Source organism: Erinaceus europaeus, chromosome 12 (genome assembly GCF_950295315.1).
Source record: "Erinaceus europaeus chromosome 12, mEriEur2.1, whole genome shotgun sequence".
Classification (NCBI taxonomy): Eukaryota; Metazoa; Chordata; class Mammalia; order Eulipotyphla; family Erinaceidae; genus Erinaceus; species Erinaceus europaeus.
In genome coordinates, this window is record NC_080173.1 from 23,041,878 (window position 1) to 23,061,075 (window position 19,198).

A 19,198-nucleotide genomic window follows, 5' to 3' on the forward strand; every position below is an offset into this window, starting at 1 on the left:
TTTCAGAACACTGAGCAGTAATTGAATTTAGTTGTTTTTGCTTTTGACCAGAGCACTGCTCTGCTCTAGCTTATGGTGGTGCAGGGATTGAACCTGGGTATGAGAGCCTCAGGTATGAGAGTCTGTTTGCATAACCATTATGCTCTCTCCCCAGCCCACAGTAACTGAATTTAGTCAGATAAAATTCAGCATCAAGGGGCCAAGCAGTAGTGCACCAGGTGAACTATGCATGTTACCACATGTCAGGACCTGAGTTCAACCCTATCCCCCCACCCAGTTCTTACATGCAGTGTCAAGCTTCACAGGTGATGACACTGTGCTGAATTGTATCTCTTTCTCTATGCCTATCTCTCCTTTCCCTCTCAATTTCTATTTTGAAAAAGAAAAGAATAAAAAAGGCCACAAGGAACAGTGGATTCATCAAGTAGTCAGTCACTGAGCCCCAACAATAACCCTGGTGGCAATAAAAAAATTAATTAAAAAAAAAAAAACTCTAGGGCTAGGGAGACAGTATAATGCTTATACATGAAAAAAAGAAGGGAGCGAGGGAAAGAAAAAAGTAAAAGGGTAAAAAAGAGAAAGAAAGGAAGGAAGGAAGGAAGGAAGGAAGGAAGGAAGGAAGGAAGGAAGGAAGGAAGAGAAGGAAAGAAAGAAGGAAATGGAGGGAGAAAGGGAGAAAGAAGCCTTCCATGCCTAAGACACCACTATGTCAAGTTCCATCTCTAGCACCATCATATGACAGAGCCTAGCAGTGCTCTGGGGGAAAAAAAAAAAAAAAGGAAGGGAAAGAGAGAGAGAAAGAGAAAAAAAGAGAAAAGGGAGAGAAAGGGGGTGGGGGAAGGAGGATAGCTCCCTGGATATAGTGCTTACTCTGTCATCTGCACAACCCAGGCTTGAGCGTTGCTTCCACCACACTGAAGAAAGCTTCAGCATCAGGCTGCAGAAACAGCATAATGGTTAGACAAAAGAGTTTCACGCCCGAGACTCTGAGGTACCAGTCCAATCTCCAGCACCATCATAAGCCAGAGCTGAGCAGCGTTCTGGTGTCTGCACCCCCCACCCCAATATCTTTTTCTCTGCATCTCTCTCATACATACAAAGGGAGTCGGGCAGTAGCGCAATGAGTTAACTGCACGTGGCGCAAAGCGCAAGGACAGAAATAAAGATCCTGGTTCAAGCCCCCGGCTCCCCACCTGTAGGGGAGTCGCTTCACAAGCAGTGAAGCAGCTGCAGGTGTCTGAATTTCTCTCCCCCTCTCTGTCTTCCCCTCCTCTCTCCATTTCTCTCTGTCCTATCCAACAACGACGACATCAATAACAACAATAATAACTACAACAATAAAACAACAAGGGCAACAAAAGGGATAAATAAATATATTTTTAAAAATTTTTAAATAGTAATTATGCAAAGGACTTTCATCCCTGAGCTTCTGAGGACCCAGGATCAATCCTCAGCAACACCCTAAGCCAGAGTTGAGCAGTGCTCTGGTATACCTGCAGTTGCGCGCGCGCGTGTGTGTGTGTGTGTGTGTGTGTGTGTGTGTATGTCCATGTTTTCTGTTTCATTATGATAAAACATTATAATGGGGGGGGAGAGTCCACTGGAAGCAGCAGGGTCATGCAAGCATGAAATCTTCAAGATCTCAGCTTAGGCAATGGTGTCTTATATATGACCCCAAGTACAAGAAATATGAGTAAGAATGGCATAATTAAAATTGAAGACTTGAGCTTCAATGGGTAACAAAAATAAAAAAGAGATTGTACAGACTGAGAAGGAAAAACTTGCAACTTTCTTTTGTCACCAGGGTTTCTGCTGACACCACATACCAGCAATGATAAACCCACCATTCATTCCCAAGAGCCATTTTCTTTTTTTTTTTTTCTCCCTCTTTTAACAGAACAGAAAGAAAATGAGGGAGGAAGAGGAAATAGACAAGGAGACACCTGCACCACTGCATCAGCATTCATGAAACTTGTGTCCTACACATGGGACCAGGGGCTTGGACACAGGTCCTTGCACATGGTAACAGATGTGCTCCACCTGAAATGATACCACCTGTTCAGCACCACCCGCCTGAGAAGTTGGCAAATCTTAAATCTAGAAAGGGTCTTGTCCTTAGAATAGATACAAACTCCTACAAGTCATTAACAAAAAGATAATTCAAGTAGAGCTAGGAAGACAGCATAACAATTATGCAAATGACTTTCTTGCCTGAGGCTACAAGGTCCCATGTTTAATTGAGGAGAGGGCCAGGCTTTTAGGTACACAGTTGAACTACCATGCATACAGTCTGGGTTTAAGCCCCAGGTCTCCACTAGCAGGGAAGAAGCTTCACAATGCTATCGGTGTCTCTTCTCTCTACCTTTATCTCCTTTTTCTCTCCCTCTATAAAAAGTAAAAAGAGGGAAAAAAAAAAATAGCCACCATGAGTAGCAGATTCCCCTGCAGGCACCGAATTCCAGCAATAATCCTGGTGGCAAAACAATAATAATAGCAATAATAATAATAAAGAATAAGGAATGAACGAAAGATCTGAACAGAAATTGCTGAAAAGATGATACACAAATAACAAATAATCACATGAAAAGTATTCAAAAACATTAACAGAGAAATGCAGATCAAATTAGAGTAAGGTGGGGGGGCTAGGCAATGGCGTAAGGACTATACAAGGATTTGGGTTTGTGCCCCTTCTCCCCACCTGCAGGGGGGACACTTCACAGAGGTGAAGCAGTCTTCAGGTGTCTGTCTACCTTTCTCTCTCTCTACTTATCTTCCCCTTCTTTCTCAAATTCTCTCTGTCCTATCCAATAAAATGGAAAAAATTACCACCAGCAATGGTGGATTCCTAGTGCTGGCACAGAGCCTCTGTAATAACTCTAGAGGCAAAAAAGAATAAAAAAAAAAAAAAGAGAGAGTAAGATGTCATCAAAAGCAAACTCTACAAGGATAACTAGGCAACTCAGTAAATGGGAGAAGATATCTGCACATCATACATAGGATAAGTAATTGATGCCAAACATCTATAAAGAATTGGTACAGATCTATAATAGAAGCAAAATAACCCAATAAAAAAGTAGGCCAACGGACTAGACAGGTTTCTAAAGAAGAGATACACATGGCCCACAGATTCATGAAGAAATGCTCCACTTACACTTGTCATTGGAGAAAAGCAAATTAAAACCACACTGAGTTACTATCTCACACTTGAGAGAATGGCTTCCATTAACAAATCAGGAAATAACAGGTATTGGAGAGGTGCTGGGGAAAAAGGAACTCTGCTAGCTGCTGACAGGAATGCAAACTGATGCAGCCCCTTTGGGAGACTGTACGGAGAGTTCTTAAACAAATAAAAGTGGAATTACCTTATGATCCAGCAATGCCACTTAGGCATTTACCCAAAAGTTATACAAACACTAATTCGAAAGGACATACGCACCTCTTTGTTCTGAGCTGCATTATTCACAATACACAAAGATTAGAAGTAGCAGATAACTGGTTAAAGACGTTATGGGATGTATACTCCATGGAGTATACGACTTTGCAAACAAAAAAGATGATATTGTGTCCTTCCTTTGGGTCAAAATGGATGGAACTGGAGATGATTATGCTTAGTGCAATGAGTAAAGAAGTGAAAGACAACTACTAGATGGTTTCACTCATGTGGAATCTAGAGATTTGGTACTCATGAACTTGGGGGGAAAAAAAACAGAAAAAAAGCAATCCGACTTGTAAGAACTATGGTAGTTTTCTTTGGGAGGTGGGAGGGAGGGAAACAGAACTTCAGTGGTGGGTGTGGTGTGGAACTATACACTGTAATCTTACCATCTTGTAACCTACTATTTATCACAAATAGAAAATGAAAAATAAGATGTCACTTTAAGAAAAAAAACCAAGATGTTATATATAGATGAATATATAGCATTATGATATTTTCATAAAATGAAAGACGTACATTTTTATGATTTAGTTTTGGCATCTGAATAAATTTGGTATTTGTAAAATAAAAAAAAACCAAAAAACCAAAATGTGGAGAAATTAGGTTCCTTACATATAGCCAATAGGTAGAAATGTAAAATGGTATATCTAATTTTAAAAACAACATAGCCAGTTACTCAAAGGGTAATCACAAAGTTGCCATTTGATCAAAAAATTCTACTGCCAGGTACAGACCCAAAAGAAATAAAAACATCCATCAAGCCAGCAAAATAGCTCAACCAGGTTGCATGTCTGCTTTCTCACGCATGCAACCCAGGTGCAAGCCTGGTCCCCACTACACTGGAACCACCCTCAAAAGGGAGTTCTAGTAAATGAACCTCCAGTTCAGCTATGCTAATATGGTAAAAGTTATTAAGTTTACATGAATATTTCCCATCTGTTTGTTGTTGATTTATTATCCTTTTCCTTTTTTTATGAGAGAGAAGCAGAAAGAAGATACAGAGAAAGACCAGAGCACTGCTTAGCTCTGGCTAACGGTGGTGCCAGGGGACTGAACTTGGGACTTCAGAGCCTTAGGCATTAAAGTCTTTTGCATGACCCTGCTATCAGCCTGGTTCCTCGTGTCTTTTAATCTTTCTGTATAATTATGTGTTAGCTATGTCTCATATATAGCACATTCATTTTTCACCCTATCTAGACCATCTTTTAGCTTTCAAATTTAATTTACATTATTAGCATTTACTACTTTCATAATTTTAAAAATAAGTCTTTTTCAATTAAAAAGTAGTATCTATACCAGAAATACATGCAGGATTTACATTTCTGAAATACTTTACATGCAAACCTGTTACATACCACTTCTCCTGTAGAGGCAGCCAACATATGTTTCACAGGCTTCAAATTTGAAGATGAGTCAGTGTGCAAAAAACATTTCACAGATTCATAGGTGATAAAAAAGGCAGCAGCTGAAATTTAAAACAAACCAGATTAAATATACATATGCAAACTGTAAAATATTTTCAAAAACAATGACCAGTCTGTTACGTAGTTTGACAACAAAAGTAACACACATTTATGGTCTCCATTACTCTTGCAGAAGTTACTACTCTTGGGTTGTCAGAAGAGTCATGACATATTTTTCTATCTACAATGTATCATGACTCTTCCAACAACTCAATATTTGCTACCAACCAAACCCTTACCCAGCAGAAATCTAGCAGCTAACCCACCATTCAGCCTGATAGTGACTAAATAGTCATCATTAAAGTATGCCAGTCTCTTTATCACTCACTCCTCCCTAGCTATCCTCATCAAAGCAGAGACTGCAAAAGCTGAATAAGGGCAAGAGACTGCATACTTTAATGATGGCTCTTTAGTCACTATCAGGACATCCCATCAGCTGGGGCCCTATTCGGGGAGTCCTGAGATTCTCAAACAGACATGATGGGCCTAGACCTCAAATAAATCCCTCTCTCCATTGTTACTGGTCATCTCTATCAGGAACAACTCAATAGACCACTTTGTGGGCCCCCATAGGACCTTGCCCTCAACTTGGATCAACAATGGTAAAAAATGTTCCATCTTCCGAAGGGAGGATGGACAATACTCTATGCTACACCTCCTCAGGAAGATGTAGGAAGATGGGTCCTGATATTGGGGCAGCTTGGAACGTTCCTACTTATGACCACAGAATGTGAGCTCAAATCTAGAAGGATGCAGAGGTCACATAGGCTCCTAAGCTGAATATGGGCCCCAGATCACATCAAATCGATGGGGTTCACAATCAACAATATTTATACACCTTTCCCATATTTGGGAGCTACTCTTTTCCCTGATCCAACTTTCTGGTCCTTCTGCCAGCCATGACATCATCTCCCCAGACAATAACTTGGATCCACCTGCATATCAGATTTCAGGCTCAGGAAAAAAATAAACAAACAAACAAAATACACTAGTATAGCGACAGGCCCTTTGGAATATAACTAAAATATGCCTACCAGCTAGCCACAAAACGGATGGAACCCCCCCCCAAGCCAACTCTTCATCTGCACTATTCCAGCCTTTAGGTCCATGATTGGTCAACAATTTGTTTGGCTTTGCACATTAACTCTCTTTTCAGCCACCAGGTTCCAGATGCTAGCATGATGTCAACCAGACTTCCTTGGACAGATGACCCCACCAATGTGTCCTATAGCTCCACTTCCCTAGAGCCCTTCCCCACTAGGGAAAGAGAGACAGGCTGGGAGTATAGATCAACCTGTCAACGGCCATGTTCAGCGGGGAAGTAATTACAGAAGCCAGAATAGGAAAGCTGTCAGGGGAGGGGGTGGGATACAGAGTTCTGGTGGTGGGAATTGTGTGAAGTCATACCCCTCTTATACTACGGTTTAGTCAATGTTTCCTTTTTATAAATAAAAAAAGAAAAAGAAAAACAAAAAGGCCACTTCTAAAACCCTGGCACTTTTGAAAAGCTAGGCAAGAATATTCACACACACTCACACACACACACACACACACACACACACACTGAAACATGTGAACTTATGCTGGCAAGAATCTAAACTAGTCCTGTGAGTTTAATGTGGCATTGTGTACCCTATACATTAAGGTATAAAAAATTTTTTTTTAATTTTTTTTTGATTTTTTTTTTTATCATCTTTGTTTATTGGATAGCAGAAATGGCCAGAAATTGAGAGGGAAGAGGGAGTTAGAGAGGGAAAGAGAGAGACACCTACAGCCCTGTTTTACCACTTGTGAAGCTTTCCCCCTGCAGGTGGGAACTCGGGGCTAGAACCTGGGTCCTTGCACATTGTAACATGTGTACTCAACCAGGTGCACCACCACCTGGCCCCGCAAATATTACATCCTCAAACAATAATTCTTTTTAATGTTATTTATTTTAGATAGAGAGTGAAATTGAGAGGAAATGGAAAGATACAGAGAAAGGAAGACACCTGCAGCACTGTTTCACTACTTATGAAGCTTCCCCCCTGCAGGTGGGGACAGAGGGCTTGAACCTGGATTCTTGTGCACTGTAATGTGGATACTTAACCACTGCATGGTCACACAACAATAATTCTTACATGAACTAAGAAAGAGATGAGGGTGTGTGTCTTAAATGAGGGAGACACTATAAAATCTTAAGAACAAAAGAAAGGAACCTAGTATCAAATTCCTTTGCAACTAGCTAGTTCAGAAGTCTCCAAATTTGTTTGCATATTAAAATCACCTGGGGATCTTTTTCATGTTTCCAACACCCAGGCCACACCTTAGACTAATTAAATCAGACTCCCTGGGAGTGGGACACAGGTGTCAATACTTGTGTGTTTTTTTTTTTTTTTTTTTGGCAACCCACTCCCCCAGGTGTCAATACTTGTATCACCTCTTCAGGTGGTCACTATTCCCATCACCCTTACAAAACTATGCTTGGGATGTGATGAGTGATCATGTTTATCTGCTATAATCACCTTCTGAAAGGTTTAGACAGAGGTAAATTTAGTCAACCACAAAACAGTTTATTGTTCTAAAGATGGCTAGGGAACAGAAACAGAAAAAAAAAGTTTTCTCTGTGTACTCAAACCTTTAATAAATGATGTGCACAGGTGTACATTTAAATATGGAGTTAGTATGAAATAACTTCTTGTGAATTATCTGGGGAGGAGGTGGATCCAACCCCAGGATTAAAAGTCTCCTAGAGCTCTGTATGTAAGGGGGAATAGTTTCCTTGCTTGGTTTTGAATACCACCAAAGCATCGATAAACTTTTTTTAAAGTATCTGGAAAAAAAGCATATAACATAACAAGTGGACTAATGAAGACAGACTATCCCAGTCATAAACTAAGAGGACCACAAGTCAATAATGCAACTGGAACACCAATACAAAAGCAGGACACTAGAAGGAGACTGCAAAAGCCATCAGTGGGAATTGCTGTATCATCCAAAAATAATTTAGTTAAGGCAGAAAGGTCAAATGCCTCTTAAGTGTATCTCCTCCACCAGAATCTCCAAGGAAGTAGCTATAAAATTGAACTTCATGCTGGGAATCACTTGAGAACCTAAAAAAAAACTCTTGATACTCAGACAAAGCCCAGGCCAATTAAACTTCTGAGAGTGAGACCAGTACCAGTATCTTTTAAAGCTTCCCTGGAGATGTCTGTGTGTAGTCAAGGTTAAGAACCACTGCTCTGTCTGGAGAACTCTCAGAAGGCTAGAAGTGGACCAGCCCTATGACCCTGTAATTCCTCTCCTGGGGATATATCCCAGTGAACCAAACACAACCATGCAAACAGATATATACCTATGTTCATAGCAGCACAATTTCTAATAGTCAAAACCTGGAAACAAGCCAGGTGTCCAACGACAGATGAGTGACTGAGGAAGTAGTGGCATATACACAATGGAAGATTACTCAGCTATTAAAAATGGTGAATTCACCCTCTTCACCTCATGTTGGATGGAGCTTAAAGGGATCACTAAGAGATAAGTCAGAAAGAGAAGAAAGAATACGGGATGATCTCACTCATAGACAGAAGTTGAAAAACAAGAGCAAAAGGGTACACACAAAGCAGAACTTGGCCTGGAGTTGGTGTGCTGCAGCAAAGTAAAAGACTCTGGGGTGGAGGGGAGGGTTCAGGTCCTAAAACATGATGACAGAAGAGGACCTAGTGGACGATGAACTGTTATGTGGAAAACTGAGAAATGTTACACATGTACAAACTACTGCATTTTACTGTAAACCATTAATCCCCCAATAATGAAATTTAAAAAGACCACTCCTCTATGGATAATAGCAACACTTTGAGAATTTTAATAAAAACAAAACCATTTTTTAAAGATTACATATTTTTTCTCCAGGAGATGGTATAATGGATAAGATACTGGACTCTTTGAGCATGAAGTCCCGGAATTGATCCCCAACACTGTATGTATCAAAGTGATATCCTGTTTCTCTCCCTCACGCCTCCTCTTCTCTCTCTCATAAATAAATATCATTTTTTAAATCTATTGGGTTATTGGAAAAATCATGACGTGTTTTTTTAATGGGGAAATGTGTCATGACTTTTCTGACAACCCAATATAAAAGACTGCATTTTTCTATTGCAAATATGGTGAAATAGGATTTATGATACTAGCAGATTCAAAAGTAATGGCTTAATAAATAGAAAATAAATTCAGAAGATAAACTACGATACACAAGTCATTATCTTGGCTTTATAGCAGTGAGAAAAATCAATATTTTTTACCATTTGGAAAAGATCCAATAGCAGTAGATGGAACACCAGCATAGATTCCACGAAAACCACCAGCTTTTTTAAACCCTTGGGGACTCTGCAGCCTGGTTTTAATGGTATCCAAAGGAAACAATATCAAGTCAACAGAGACGCCTGCTACTCCACCTGCCTTTAGAAAAAGAAAACAGAACAGGAGGAGAATTGTTACCATAAGCACTCTATTTGGGGTAGGAATTTAAAAGGTAGTTTTTAAAATCTGTTTCTCAGATTTACCAGGTCACAGACTCCTTTGGCACAAAGGAATGCAGAGACTCTAAATGCGAGGTTCTCCTGAAAAATTACACCCCACCTGCAGGAGGAAGTTTTGCAAGTGATGAAGCAGGGCTGCAGGTGTCTTTCTGTCTCTCTCCTTCTTTATCCCCCCTCCCCTCTCAATGTCTCTATTAATTAAAATAAAGGAAAAAAATTACCACTGTGTCCTATTATCAAACTATAAATTTTTCCTTTTAAGATTAAAAAATGTAACAGTCTTATTATTAAATTCATGTTTAACATTTTCACATGGCATAAAATGTAAACATACAAGCAAACTCAGGAAGGAAATGTTCAAAGATTGCTTTTCCCTACTGCTAATAAATAAGGTCATATGTTTTACTGATTTCTTATTGTGTCCTTCCAAAATTATTTTGCTTGTATGTTTGAAGCCTATGAGTCTAGATTCAAATTTTAACAACCACACATTTAAAAATCCCTACATTGTCTCCTCTACTTGTGTATATTTGAAAACTACGCAATAATTTTTAAGCTAAGTGATTAAATGGGGCAAGAAAGAGCTGAATTCCTAAAGGACATTAGAACCTGGCCCAAATTAGTCATCTTCCAAGAAATCACGTTGCTTTCAATAAGCTGCACTTTAAATCTGTATCTCCATGCATATATAGACTATTTTAAAACTGGTTACAGTCACAGCCTAGTCAAAGCAAAAGAGATTCAGAAATATACTCAACTACAGTGTTAAGGGGAGGTCAATGAACAAGGACTGCAGGCATCATTTAAAGAGGTGATGTTAAAAAAGTGTTTTACCAAAAGCAGAAGGAAAATTACACAACTGTTCTCAACATGGTTCCAACAATTTACTAACTTTAATCAAGTTAAATGTACTTTACTTGCAAACTTTTCCTGTCTTTTGTTTTGACTCACATTAGCATATTCAAAAAGTATTATCAAAAGCACTGTAATTCAAGATATAAAAATACTCATTATTAGTCTATAATACAGAAAAAGAACACCCAATATTACCCAAAATGAGTTAAAACTCAAACTGATCAGGTATTTTCAACCTTTTGGAAAGTAGAAAGTTTAGTCTTTAGAACACTCTCTGTTATAACCATTTTAAATATTTTTATGAAATTCACTATGAAAAAATATTTGCCTGCCTCTTTTTTCTTCTTTTTAAACTTCATGCTTTTTTTTAGTTTTTTTTTTATTATCTTTATTTATTTATTGGATAGAGATAGCCAGAAATGGAGAGGATGGGGGGGTAGAGAGGAAGAGAGACAGAGAGACACCTGCAGCTCTGCTTCACCACTCGTGAAACTTTCCCCCTGCAGGTGGGGACCGGGGACTCGAACCTGGGTCCTTATGCATTGTAACATGTGCACTCAAACAGGTGTGCCACTACCTGGCCCCTGCCTCTTTCTTTTCTTTCTTTTTTAAATATTTTTTATTTATAAAAAGGAAACACAAACAGAACCAGGATTCTAGTGAAAATGTCTGATATGACTGGGTTCTCTATAAGCACTTCATTTCACTCTGACGTCCTCTCTAATCTTAACAGAGGGTTAGAAAGATGCCTGCTTTCTACTGTTAAATTTTAATCAATAAGTTAATTACTGTTTTAATCTATTTGGCTACTTCACACATATTGATTCTCTAACCCTTTTCTTCTCAAGAGTCTTATCCTGTCAGAATTAAATAACCAAATTAAAATCCACGTATATAGTGAAACGTAAGTCAAAGGCTACTAATTGTTTCTATAGGCATCAAATTTGTACAACTCAAATGTCATTTATGTCCATGAGATGGGGGTGGGGGGGAGGAAACAGAGAACAGGAAGAATATTATTTACATGTTTAGCTACATAAAAACATATTTAAGGGGCCGTGAGGTAGTGCAACCAGTTGAGTGTACAGGTTATCAAATGCAAAGATTCAGGTTCAAGGCCCTGGTCCCCACCTGCAGGCAGGAAGCTTCACAAAGTGATGTATGTGCCTCTCTTTCTATCTCCCCCCTCTCAGTTTCTGTCCTCTCAAATAAAAGAAAGGAAAAAAATGGTCACTGGGAGCAGTGGATCTATTGTGCAGGCACAAAGCCCCAGCAGCAGCCCTGGTGGCAATAAAAAAATAAATTAGTTTAAAAAACCTTAAGGAATGCCTATACTTCTACATCAATATTCACACACAACAAAAAGCATCAGCATGCTTCTAGTATGCAGGCAAAGTTCAAATAAGTCAATACTGATTTAATTACGAAGAAATCTACCCAATTATTTATTCATTAGTCTGAATAATTCTTTTATCTATCAGGTAAATTACTTTGATGATTTACAATAGCTTATACTGAAAAATCACTAAATTTAATTCAAATAAGTAGAACCTACCCCAGATAACTAGCAAGCTCTACAACAATGTAATAATCATTGAGACCTTGATGTCTTATAGATAAAGCACACAGCTACCTTAAATCAGTGTTAAAAGTATGGTAGGCTATAGAATTGTATGGTTAGTGCTTTGAAATTACTCCTCTGTTGAAATGACTCCTCCTGTGTTGAAAAAAGTTAAAACCAAAAGTTCTAAAATATGTCTCAAAGGCCACAAGACTGGGGGCGGGGGTGTGTGCAATGCAACCACAGAAAAAAAAAAACCACCTGAATTTTTTTTTTTCATCACTGAGGTTTCATTGTTCACTGCTCCTAGCTGACATTTTTCAGAAAGGCAGACAGGGTGGGGGGCAAAGCGCCAAGGCACTAAAACTTCCTCCAGTGCAATGTAGGTGGGTGAGGCTCAAACCTGAGTCATGTGCATGACAAAACAGGCACGTAATCCAGGTGAGCTATCTTGCCAGCCATGTATCTAATTTAACTAAACAAAAGTATCATGGGCCATTGACCTAAATAGCAGCTAAGAAGAACCAGTCAAAGGATTAACATGGCTTCTCCAGTGACCATCCCTCCTTGACCTTCTCAGGTATCTTTACAATAAAACAGTCACCAGTGGCTTTAACTACTCCCAGATAACCTTGCTTCTGTTTTCTATGGTACCTGTCTTCTTTTGTACTGGCCAATGCATTTCCCACTCCCCAATCCCAACCCTACCCCCACCAAAAAAAAAAAAAAAGACAGAAAAGATAGCTGTGCTTGTAACTTGTTAGAAACATTGAAATTTCACTTTTATTTTTACTACCTCCCAACCTTTAAATTTTTCCAACATTTTAACAGCCCTAAAAATAAAAAAATGAGAGGGTCTGATGGTGGTATACCCAGTTGAGCACAAACTTTACCATGCTTGAGGACTCAGGTTCAAGCCTCTACTCCTCATCTGCAGGGAGGATGCTTCATGAGCAATGAAGCAGGTGTCTCTCTTTCTCCGTATTTCCTTCTCCCCTCACAATTTCTTTCTGTCCTATCAAATATATAAATAAATGAATAAATAAGAGGAGGGGGGAAGGGAAAATGGCCACCAGGAGCAGTGGATTCGTGGTGTAGGCACCCAGCCCCAGTGATAACCCTGGGGGGGGTGTGTGTGGAGTGGGGAGGAATAGTCAACAACCCAACTTAATATAGTCAACAAGCTCTGGAATCCCTGGATCCTTCCACACTGCAAAACCCCATATGCCCTTTGCTTAATGACATTCTTGCCACTTTGATCTCCCTTTTCTCCAACTCACATTATCACTTCTAGAAGTCTGTACAAACACTCCAAATTCCTTGGTCTAGATTTAGAACTGCTTGTCTGCATATGCTAGTCATAAATTTAATGCTAGAATTGAACATCTAATACCTTATTCTATGTTGTATGGCCCACTAGACCGTAAGATTCACCCATACCTGCTTTGGTCCCAGCGACATTCCCAGCCCAAAGCAACATTTAATGTATTCATTTTATTTGGAGACTGTATAAATTCACCACCATTATAAAGGGTTATTACTAACATTTTCGAAGAGTCTACACTTGAAAATTAAAGAGCTATTAAAAAAAAGATATTGGGGCTGGGCAGTGGGGCACCCAGTTGAACACACACATTACCATGCATAAGGTTCAAGACCCCTACACCTGTAGGAGGGATCCTTCATGAATGGTGAAACAGGTCTAAAGGTGTCTAACTTTCTCCTTTTCTCTTTACAGCCCGCTCTTCTCTTTCTCCCTGTTCTATCAAATAAAATAGAAATAAAGAAATATCAATAATTCCCAAAAGGTGAGCATTAGTAGCCAAGCCAAATAAAAATATTTTTCCAATTAAATCATCAAAGATAATGCTAAAACACTAAAATTTAATATATTATAGAACCCTACAATCCAAGACAAGCACAGTAGCTCACCTAGATAGTACACCGGGTTTGTTGATCTGAATCCAATGGAAATGTGAGATGACAAGAATATACTCTGTGAAAAGATTAAATGTTCAGAGGAGATGTGCATTAAGCATTGCAGTGATCTGTTTCTCCCTTGGGGTGCCATGGCTCAAACCCAGAGTCCTGTACATGGTAAGGTGTGCAATGTGCTCTACCAGATGTGCTATATCCCAACATAGCAGGGTCCCTGAGGTTCTAGATGACAGGGCTCTCTTCCAGGTTGCCTTAAATCTCTATTGACTGGTCAAAATTCAAAATATATTTCTGTGTAGGTCACTGCTCAACACAGTAATAAAAAAGACGACCTAGGGGCCAGCAGGTGGCTCGCCAAGTAAAGGATACAAGTTACCGGTGTGGATATAGGTTGCCAAATGAGAGTGCCTAAGTGGGGAGCATCAAGAGGGGTAAAACAGTGCTACAGTCTCCCTCTCTCTCTCTCTCTCTCTCTCTCCCCCTTTATCTAGAGTGGGAAAAAGGAAAAAAAATGAGTACATGCACACACATACACAAACCAAGGGAAAAAAAAAAAAACCCTGCTTACTCTTAAATGTCAAAAAGAAACAAACACACAAAGCAGCCTTGAGAAGGTGGAGTGGAGTGGGTGTGGAGCTAGTATTTCATCATCAGATACTGATTTTTCCTTCATTCCAGATTAAAAGCCAGAAAGCTACTTTCCATACAAGGTAGATATGGAGCAAAGAACACTGAAAACATCCCCCTTTAAAAATGTGCCTGTGGCTGAGGAGATAATGGTTATGAAGCATGATGGTTATGCAAAAAGTCTTTCATGTCTGAGGTTCTTAAGTCCAAAGTCCCAGGTTCAGTTCCCAGCATCACTATAAGCCAGAGCTGAGTAGTACTCTGGTAGTATATATATATATATATATATATGTGTGTGTGTGTGTGTGTGTGTGTGTGTGTGTGTGTGTGTGTGTGTGTGTGTATATATATATATATATATATATATATATATATATATATATATATGATATGCTCTGAAATAGTCCTAGGGGCAGATATGGGGGTTGGCTTTCATGTGGGAGAAGAGTTCAGTTGGTGGAGTGTAGATGACTTAGTGACTGAAGCTACATACTATTGACAGATCCTTAGGGCCACATGTGCAAGAATGGCACTCTGATGTCTCTGTCTCTCTCTCCTAAATTCTCTTATTAATTAAATCAAGCAAATCTTTGTTTTAAAAAGTATGCCCAATACTTCATTCCATCTTTTCTTCTGTTTCCTCACCCTATCTGGCAGCAGAATAAACACTATTTTCCCCTTCAAGTTTCTTTCTGTCAGTGGTTCTCAGGAGAGGGGCAGGTCCAGTGAAAAGATGAAACCTGAGTATTATAAAGCAGGTTTTTCAGAACTAGCTTTCTAAAGACAAGGTGACAAATTGAAGGGTATACAATACTGCTCATTCTGCATGTTACTGACATGCATGAATATCATTTATAAGTCTTCCAACACTATCTAAGCTTCAGTTTACCTCAGTGACTTTTTATAAAAATGAAGACTAACTAAAGCAAAGTGGTCAACAATGATAAAATTTCAGCAAAAAGTTAAGTGGTGAAATTAAAATCAAACAGAAGGTGCTGGGTGTAGGAATACTGACACATCTGTCCTTGAAAGAATCTTAGATGTGAAGGAAAACTATAAACAAAAATGAGGGTTGGGCAGTGGTGCACAGGGTTAAGCGTACACAGTACGAAATGTAAGGCCCTGCACAAAGATTACAGTTCAAGCCTCTGACTCCCCACCTGTTGGGGAGATGCTTCACAAGTAGTGAAGCAGGTCTGCAGACAGCTGTATTTCTCTCACCCTCTCCTTTCAATTCCTCTCTGTCCTATTCAATAAAAATGAAAAACAGCTGCCTAGAGCTATGGATTCATAGTGCCAAGCCCCAGCAATAACCCTGGAGACCAAAAAAAAAGTAAAAGAAAAGCGACCGTATTGTAAACTATAAGACGAAAAGACAACTACTGTTTAAATTACTTTTGGTAAGTAAAAATATTAATGTTTCTAATGTCTTAAACCACAGTGTTCTCATGATTCCTTGTACTATTTTTCATTTCCTTATACATTTACAACATATGGTATAATTTTAAATGTTCTGATGATCTTTTTTAATTTTACTTTATTTATTATTCAATAGAGACAGAGAAATTGAGAGAGGAGAGGGAGAGAGACAAGACACCTACAGCTCTACTTCACCACTCATGAATTTTTGCCCTGCAGGTAGGGAGGGACCAGGGGCTTGAACCTGGGTCCTTGCACACTGCAGTGTGTGCATTTAATCAGGTGTGCCACAGGCTGGTCCCCTTGATGAAGATCTTAAAGGTCATAAAAAAAAAAGTCAGCTTTTTCATTAGCCATTGAGACTACCTGGAAAGATTTCCAAGCACACATCCATTTTTGTATTCCCACACCACGTTGCAAGATGAGAACTGTCTGTACTTTATAATAAATAGCACCCACACCTGCTGAAGTTCTTTCACATGTAAACTAGGGTGGGCAAAAAGGTTTAGGTTTAGGTTTTAGAGATCAAAAAATTATTACCAAGGTTTAGGTTTTAGAGATCAAAAAATTATTACCACTTTTAAGAAGTTTTCTATATAGCTGATGAGACAATGGTAGTATTTTCTATTTTATAGATTTATTAACAGGAGAGTTTTTGGAACATCATCTCATTTAAATGACAAAATTGAATTCTTATCTTAGTTTTTGTACTTTATAATAAATAGCACCCACACCTGCTGAAGTTCTTTCACATGTAAACTAGGGTGGGCAAAAAAATTACTGAACCGGGAATAATTTTGGTTTCATTTTCCTAACAAGCCAGGTGAATCCATGAAAGACAAAGCCAATAAAATAATAGCATAGTGATTTCCCCCAGTCCTGGAACCTCTAGGGTGGGGTTCACTTTCCTGCATGCTTCTCTCAATTCATACCAAATGATATTGCATCCGCTGATCCCAACCTAATCAACACCAACGAGTACCACCTCAGCATGCTTCACTTCAGACTGTGTCCAGAGACTTCAGGTGTGGAAATGACAACCCTTCAGCTTCCTTAGTTTTGGAGTGAGTGATTAATCTAAACTAAACTCCAACTCTTCTACATGAAATAGATATCGTCTGTGTGACACTGAAGACTCCTCTAATCTCTCTGCACTTCAGTTTCAACAAGTGCTGGAGCATTGGGGAAACTAAGATAAGAATTCAATTTTGTCATTTAAATGAGATGATGTTCCAAAAACTCTCCTGTTAATAAATCTATAAAATAGAAAATACTACCATTGTCTCATCAGCTATATAGAAAACTTCTTAAAAGTGGTAATAATTTTTTGATCTCTAAAACCTAAACCTAATTCACACAAGTTTTCACAAATCTAGGTTAAAACATTACTCCATTATACCTGGCTAAGGTGTTGATTCCACATCCTTCTATCAGCACCCTGAAAATATCCCTTATGTTACTTTTACTTAGCCTAACAGTCTTGCTGATCTGTTCACTATATTATATCCAGTATCTGCAATGATAAACTTTGGAATCCCATTTCTCTGTGAGTGACTTTTTAAGGAATATTTTACAGCCTGCTTCTGTCAACTACTCCGCAATGAAAGCATAGCAGTCAATCCCTGCCTTCTTCACTGTTGGCTGTATTTAGTTGTACTTCTGGATAGACTGCCAGAAAAGATGCTTCACAATATCTACTGAAGGCCTTCTGTACTTAATTTTTTAGATTAAGATGATATCTGTGGCTTTTTTTCTTTCTTTTTTATTTTTTAATATTTATTTACTCCGTTTTTGTTGCCATTGTTGTTTTATTGTTGTAGTCGTTGTTGGATAGGACAGAGAAATGGAGAGTGGAGGGGAAGACAGAGAGGGGGAGAGAAAGACACCTGCAGACCTGCTTCACCGCCTGTGAAGCGACTTCCCTGAAGGTGGGGAGCGGGGGGCTCGAACCAGGATCCTTAGGCCGGTCCTTGCACTTTGTGCCACCTGCGCTTAACCAGCAGCGCTACCACCTGACTCCCACATCTGTGGCTTTCTAAGAAATTCAACATCACTGTCCTTCCGGGTCCTACTGAGTCCACACACAGACATGTGTGCTCGTCGATAAATGCAAAAGCTAAGAATGCTTGGGAGAACAAACATTAATTACATATTTAACGAATGCGTATCATTTTCGAAGACTAACATATGTGTAAAATGACAACTTTAGTTTTGGAGAGTAGTGTGAGCGACATGACAAAGCAATCTTTTTTTGGGGGGGGAGGGATTTCATGTATTTCTTTAATTCCCAAGTTCTCCAGACTGTGGTCATAATTGTAATGTGTGCACTCAAACTGAGTAAGCCACTGCCGGATCCTGTGGTCATAACTGCACCTGAAGGTTTTATTTATTTATTTAAGTAATTCGCCTAAGACATAAGAAAAACTAGTCAAGTTTATCCCCTGCCCACTCAGCCCCAACCCCGGTCTCTTTCCAGGCGTCATGGTAAGGACAGAAGTGGCCCAGACTCGGGATCCCGGGGCTCCTTCCAGGACCTGCAAATCAAGAGACCCCAGGACAATCCCGCGCGAAAAGTGAAGGGACAATAAAGCCATCCTTGCACCCCACGCGCCCTGTTCTGCCGCCTTGCACTCACCACCAGCGAGGCTGTGGCACCAAGTCGGTCCATTCCGTCCAGGCTATCATTACAAGTTAAACAGAAGCAGGTCACATCGCCAGGTACTGGGCGCCGCCATCTTGGAGGCGGAGACTGGTCGTGTCAGCGCTTCCGCAGCCACGTGACACCGACCCACAACAACTACACGTGCAGCATCAGAAGCTATTCCAGCCGCCCCGGGAAGAGGAAGAGTATCCAAGTATCGCGACATTTCTCTGCCTTCATTTCCCAAAGCAGCTTTTACTGTCGACTAGATGAAGGAAGTCTCGGGAATATTTGCAAAGATTGAGAAGCAGTGACCCAGGCTGTAAGGATTGGGTGAAGCTCAAATATCTGCCCCAAAGAGGCGTGGTTATGGCAGGGAGATAGAATTAGTTTCAGGCTTGTGACTTCCAAATAGCTATTTATTTGGTGTAGCTCATGCTTTTATCATTACAAACTTTATCTAGATTGTCATAAAAGTCTCATAACTATATTACTAAAGATATAGCAGAGCACTTCAAAATTGTCCTTGCACAAGCTAAACATTTCCTAAATAGTTCCTCCTAAAAGTTACTGCACTTAAAAATTTTTACTAGTTCAGTTTTTTTTAATTATTTCTTTATTGGGGAATTAATGTTTTACATTCAACAGTAAATACAATAGTTTGTACATGCATAACATTCCACAGTTTCCCATATAACAATACAACCCCCACTATGTCATTTATCATCCTTCAGGGACCTG

At 39.4% G+C, this 19,198-nt stretch overlaps 1 protein-coding gene across 16 annotated transcripts in view; it reads right to left on the bottom strand.

The window, feature by feature from the left end:
- Nucleotides 1-18,607, bottom strand: part of SLC25A26 (solute carrier family 25 member 26) — a 138,990-nt gene extending 120,383 nt beyond the window's left edge. For 12 of the 16 annotated variants that reach the window (XM_060202930.1, XM_060202923.1, XM_060202922.1 and 9 more), the window contains exons 1-3: nucleotides 18,452-18,607; nucleotides 9,180-9,336; nucleotides 4,792-4,901 (exon numbers count right to left, since the gene is read on the bottom strand). In XM_060202930.1, coding sequence (XP_060058913.1) covers nucleotides 4,792-4,901; nucleotides 9,180-9,336; nucleotides 18,452-18,484 — 300 coding nt within the window. In that variant the 5' untranslated portion in view covers nucleotides 18,485-18,607. The remainder of the gene's footprint in view (nucleotides 1-4,791; nucleotides 4,902-9,179; nucleotides 9,337-18,451) is intronic. The other 4 variants (XM_060202934.1, XM_060202932.1, XM_060202927.1 and 1 more) reach the window with 2 other exon arrangements.
- Between the last annotated feature and the right edge of the window lie 591 nt (nucleotides 18,608-19,198).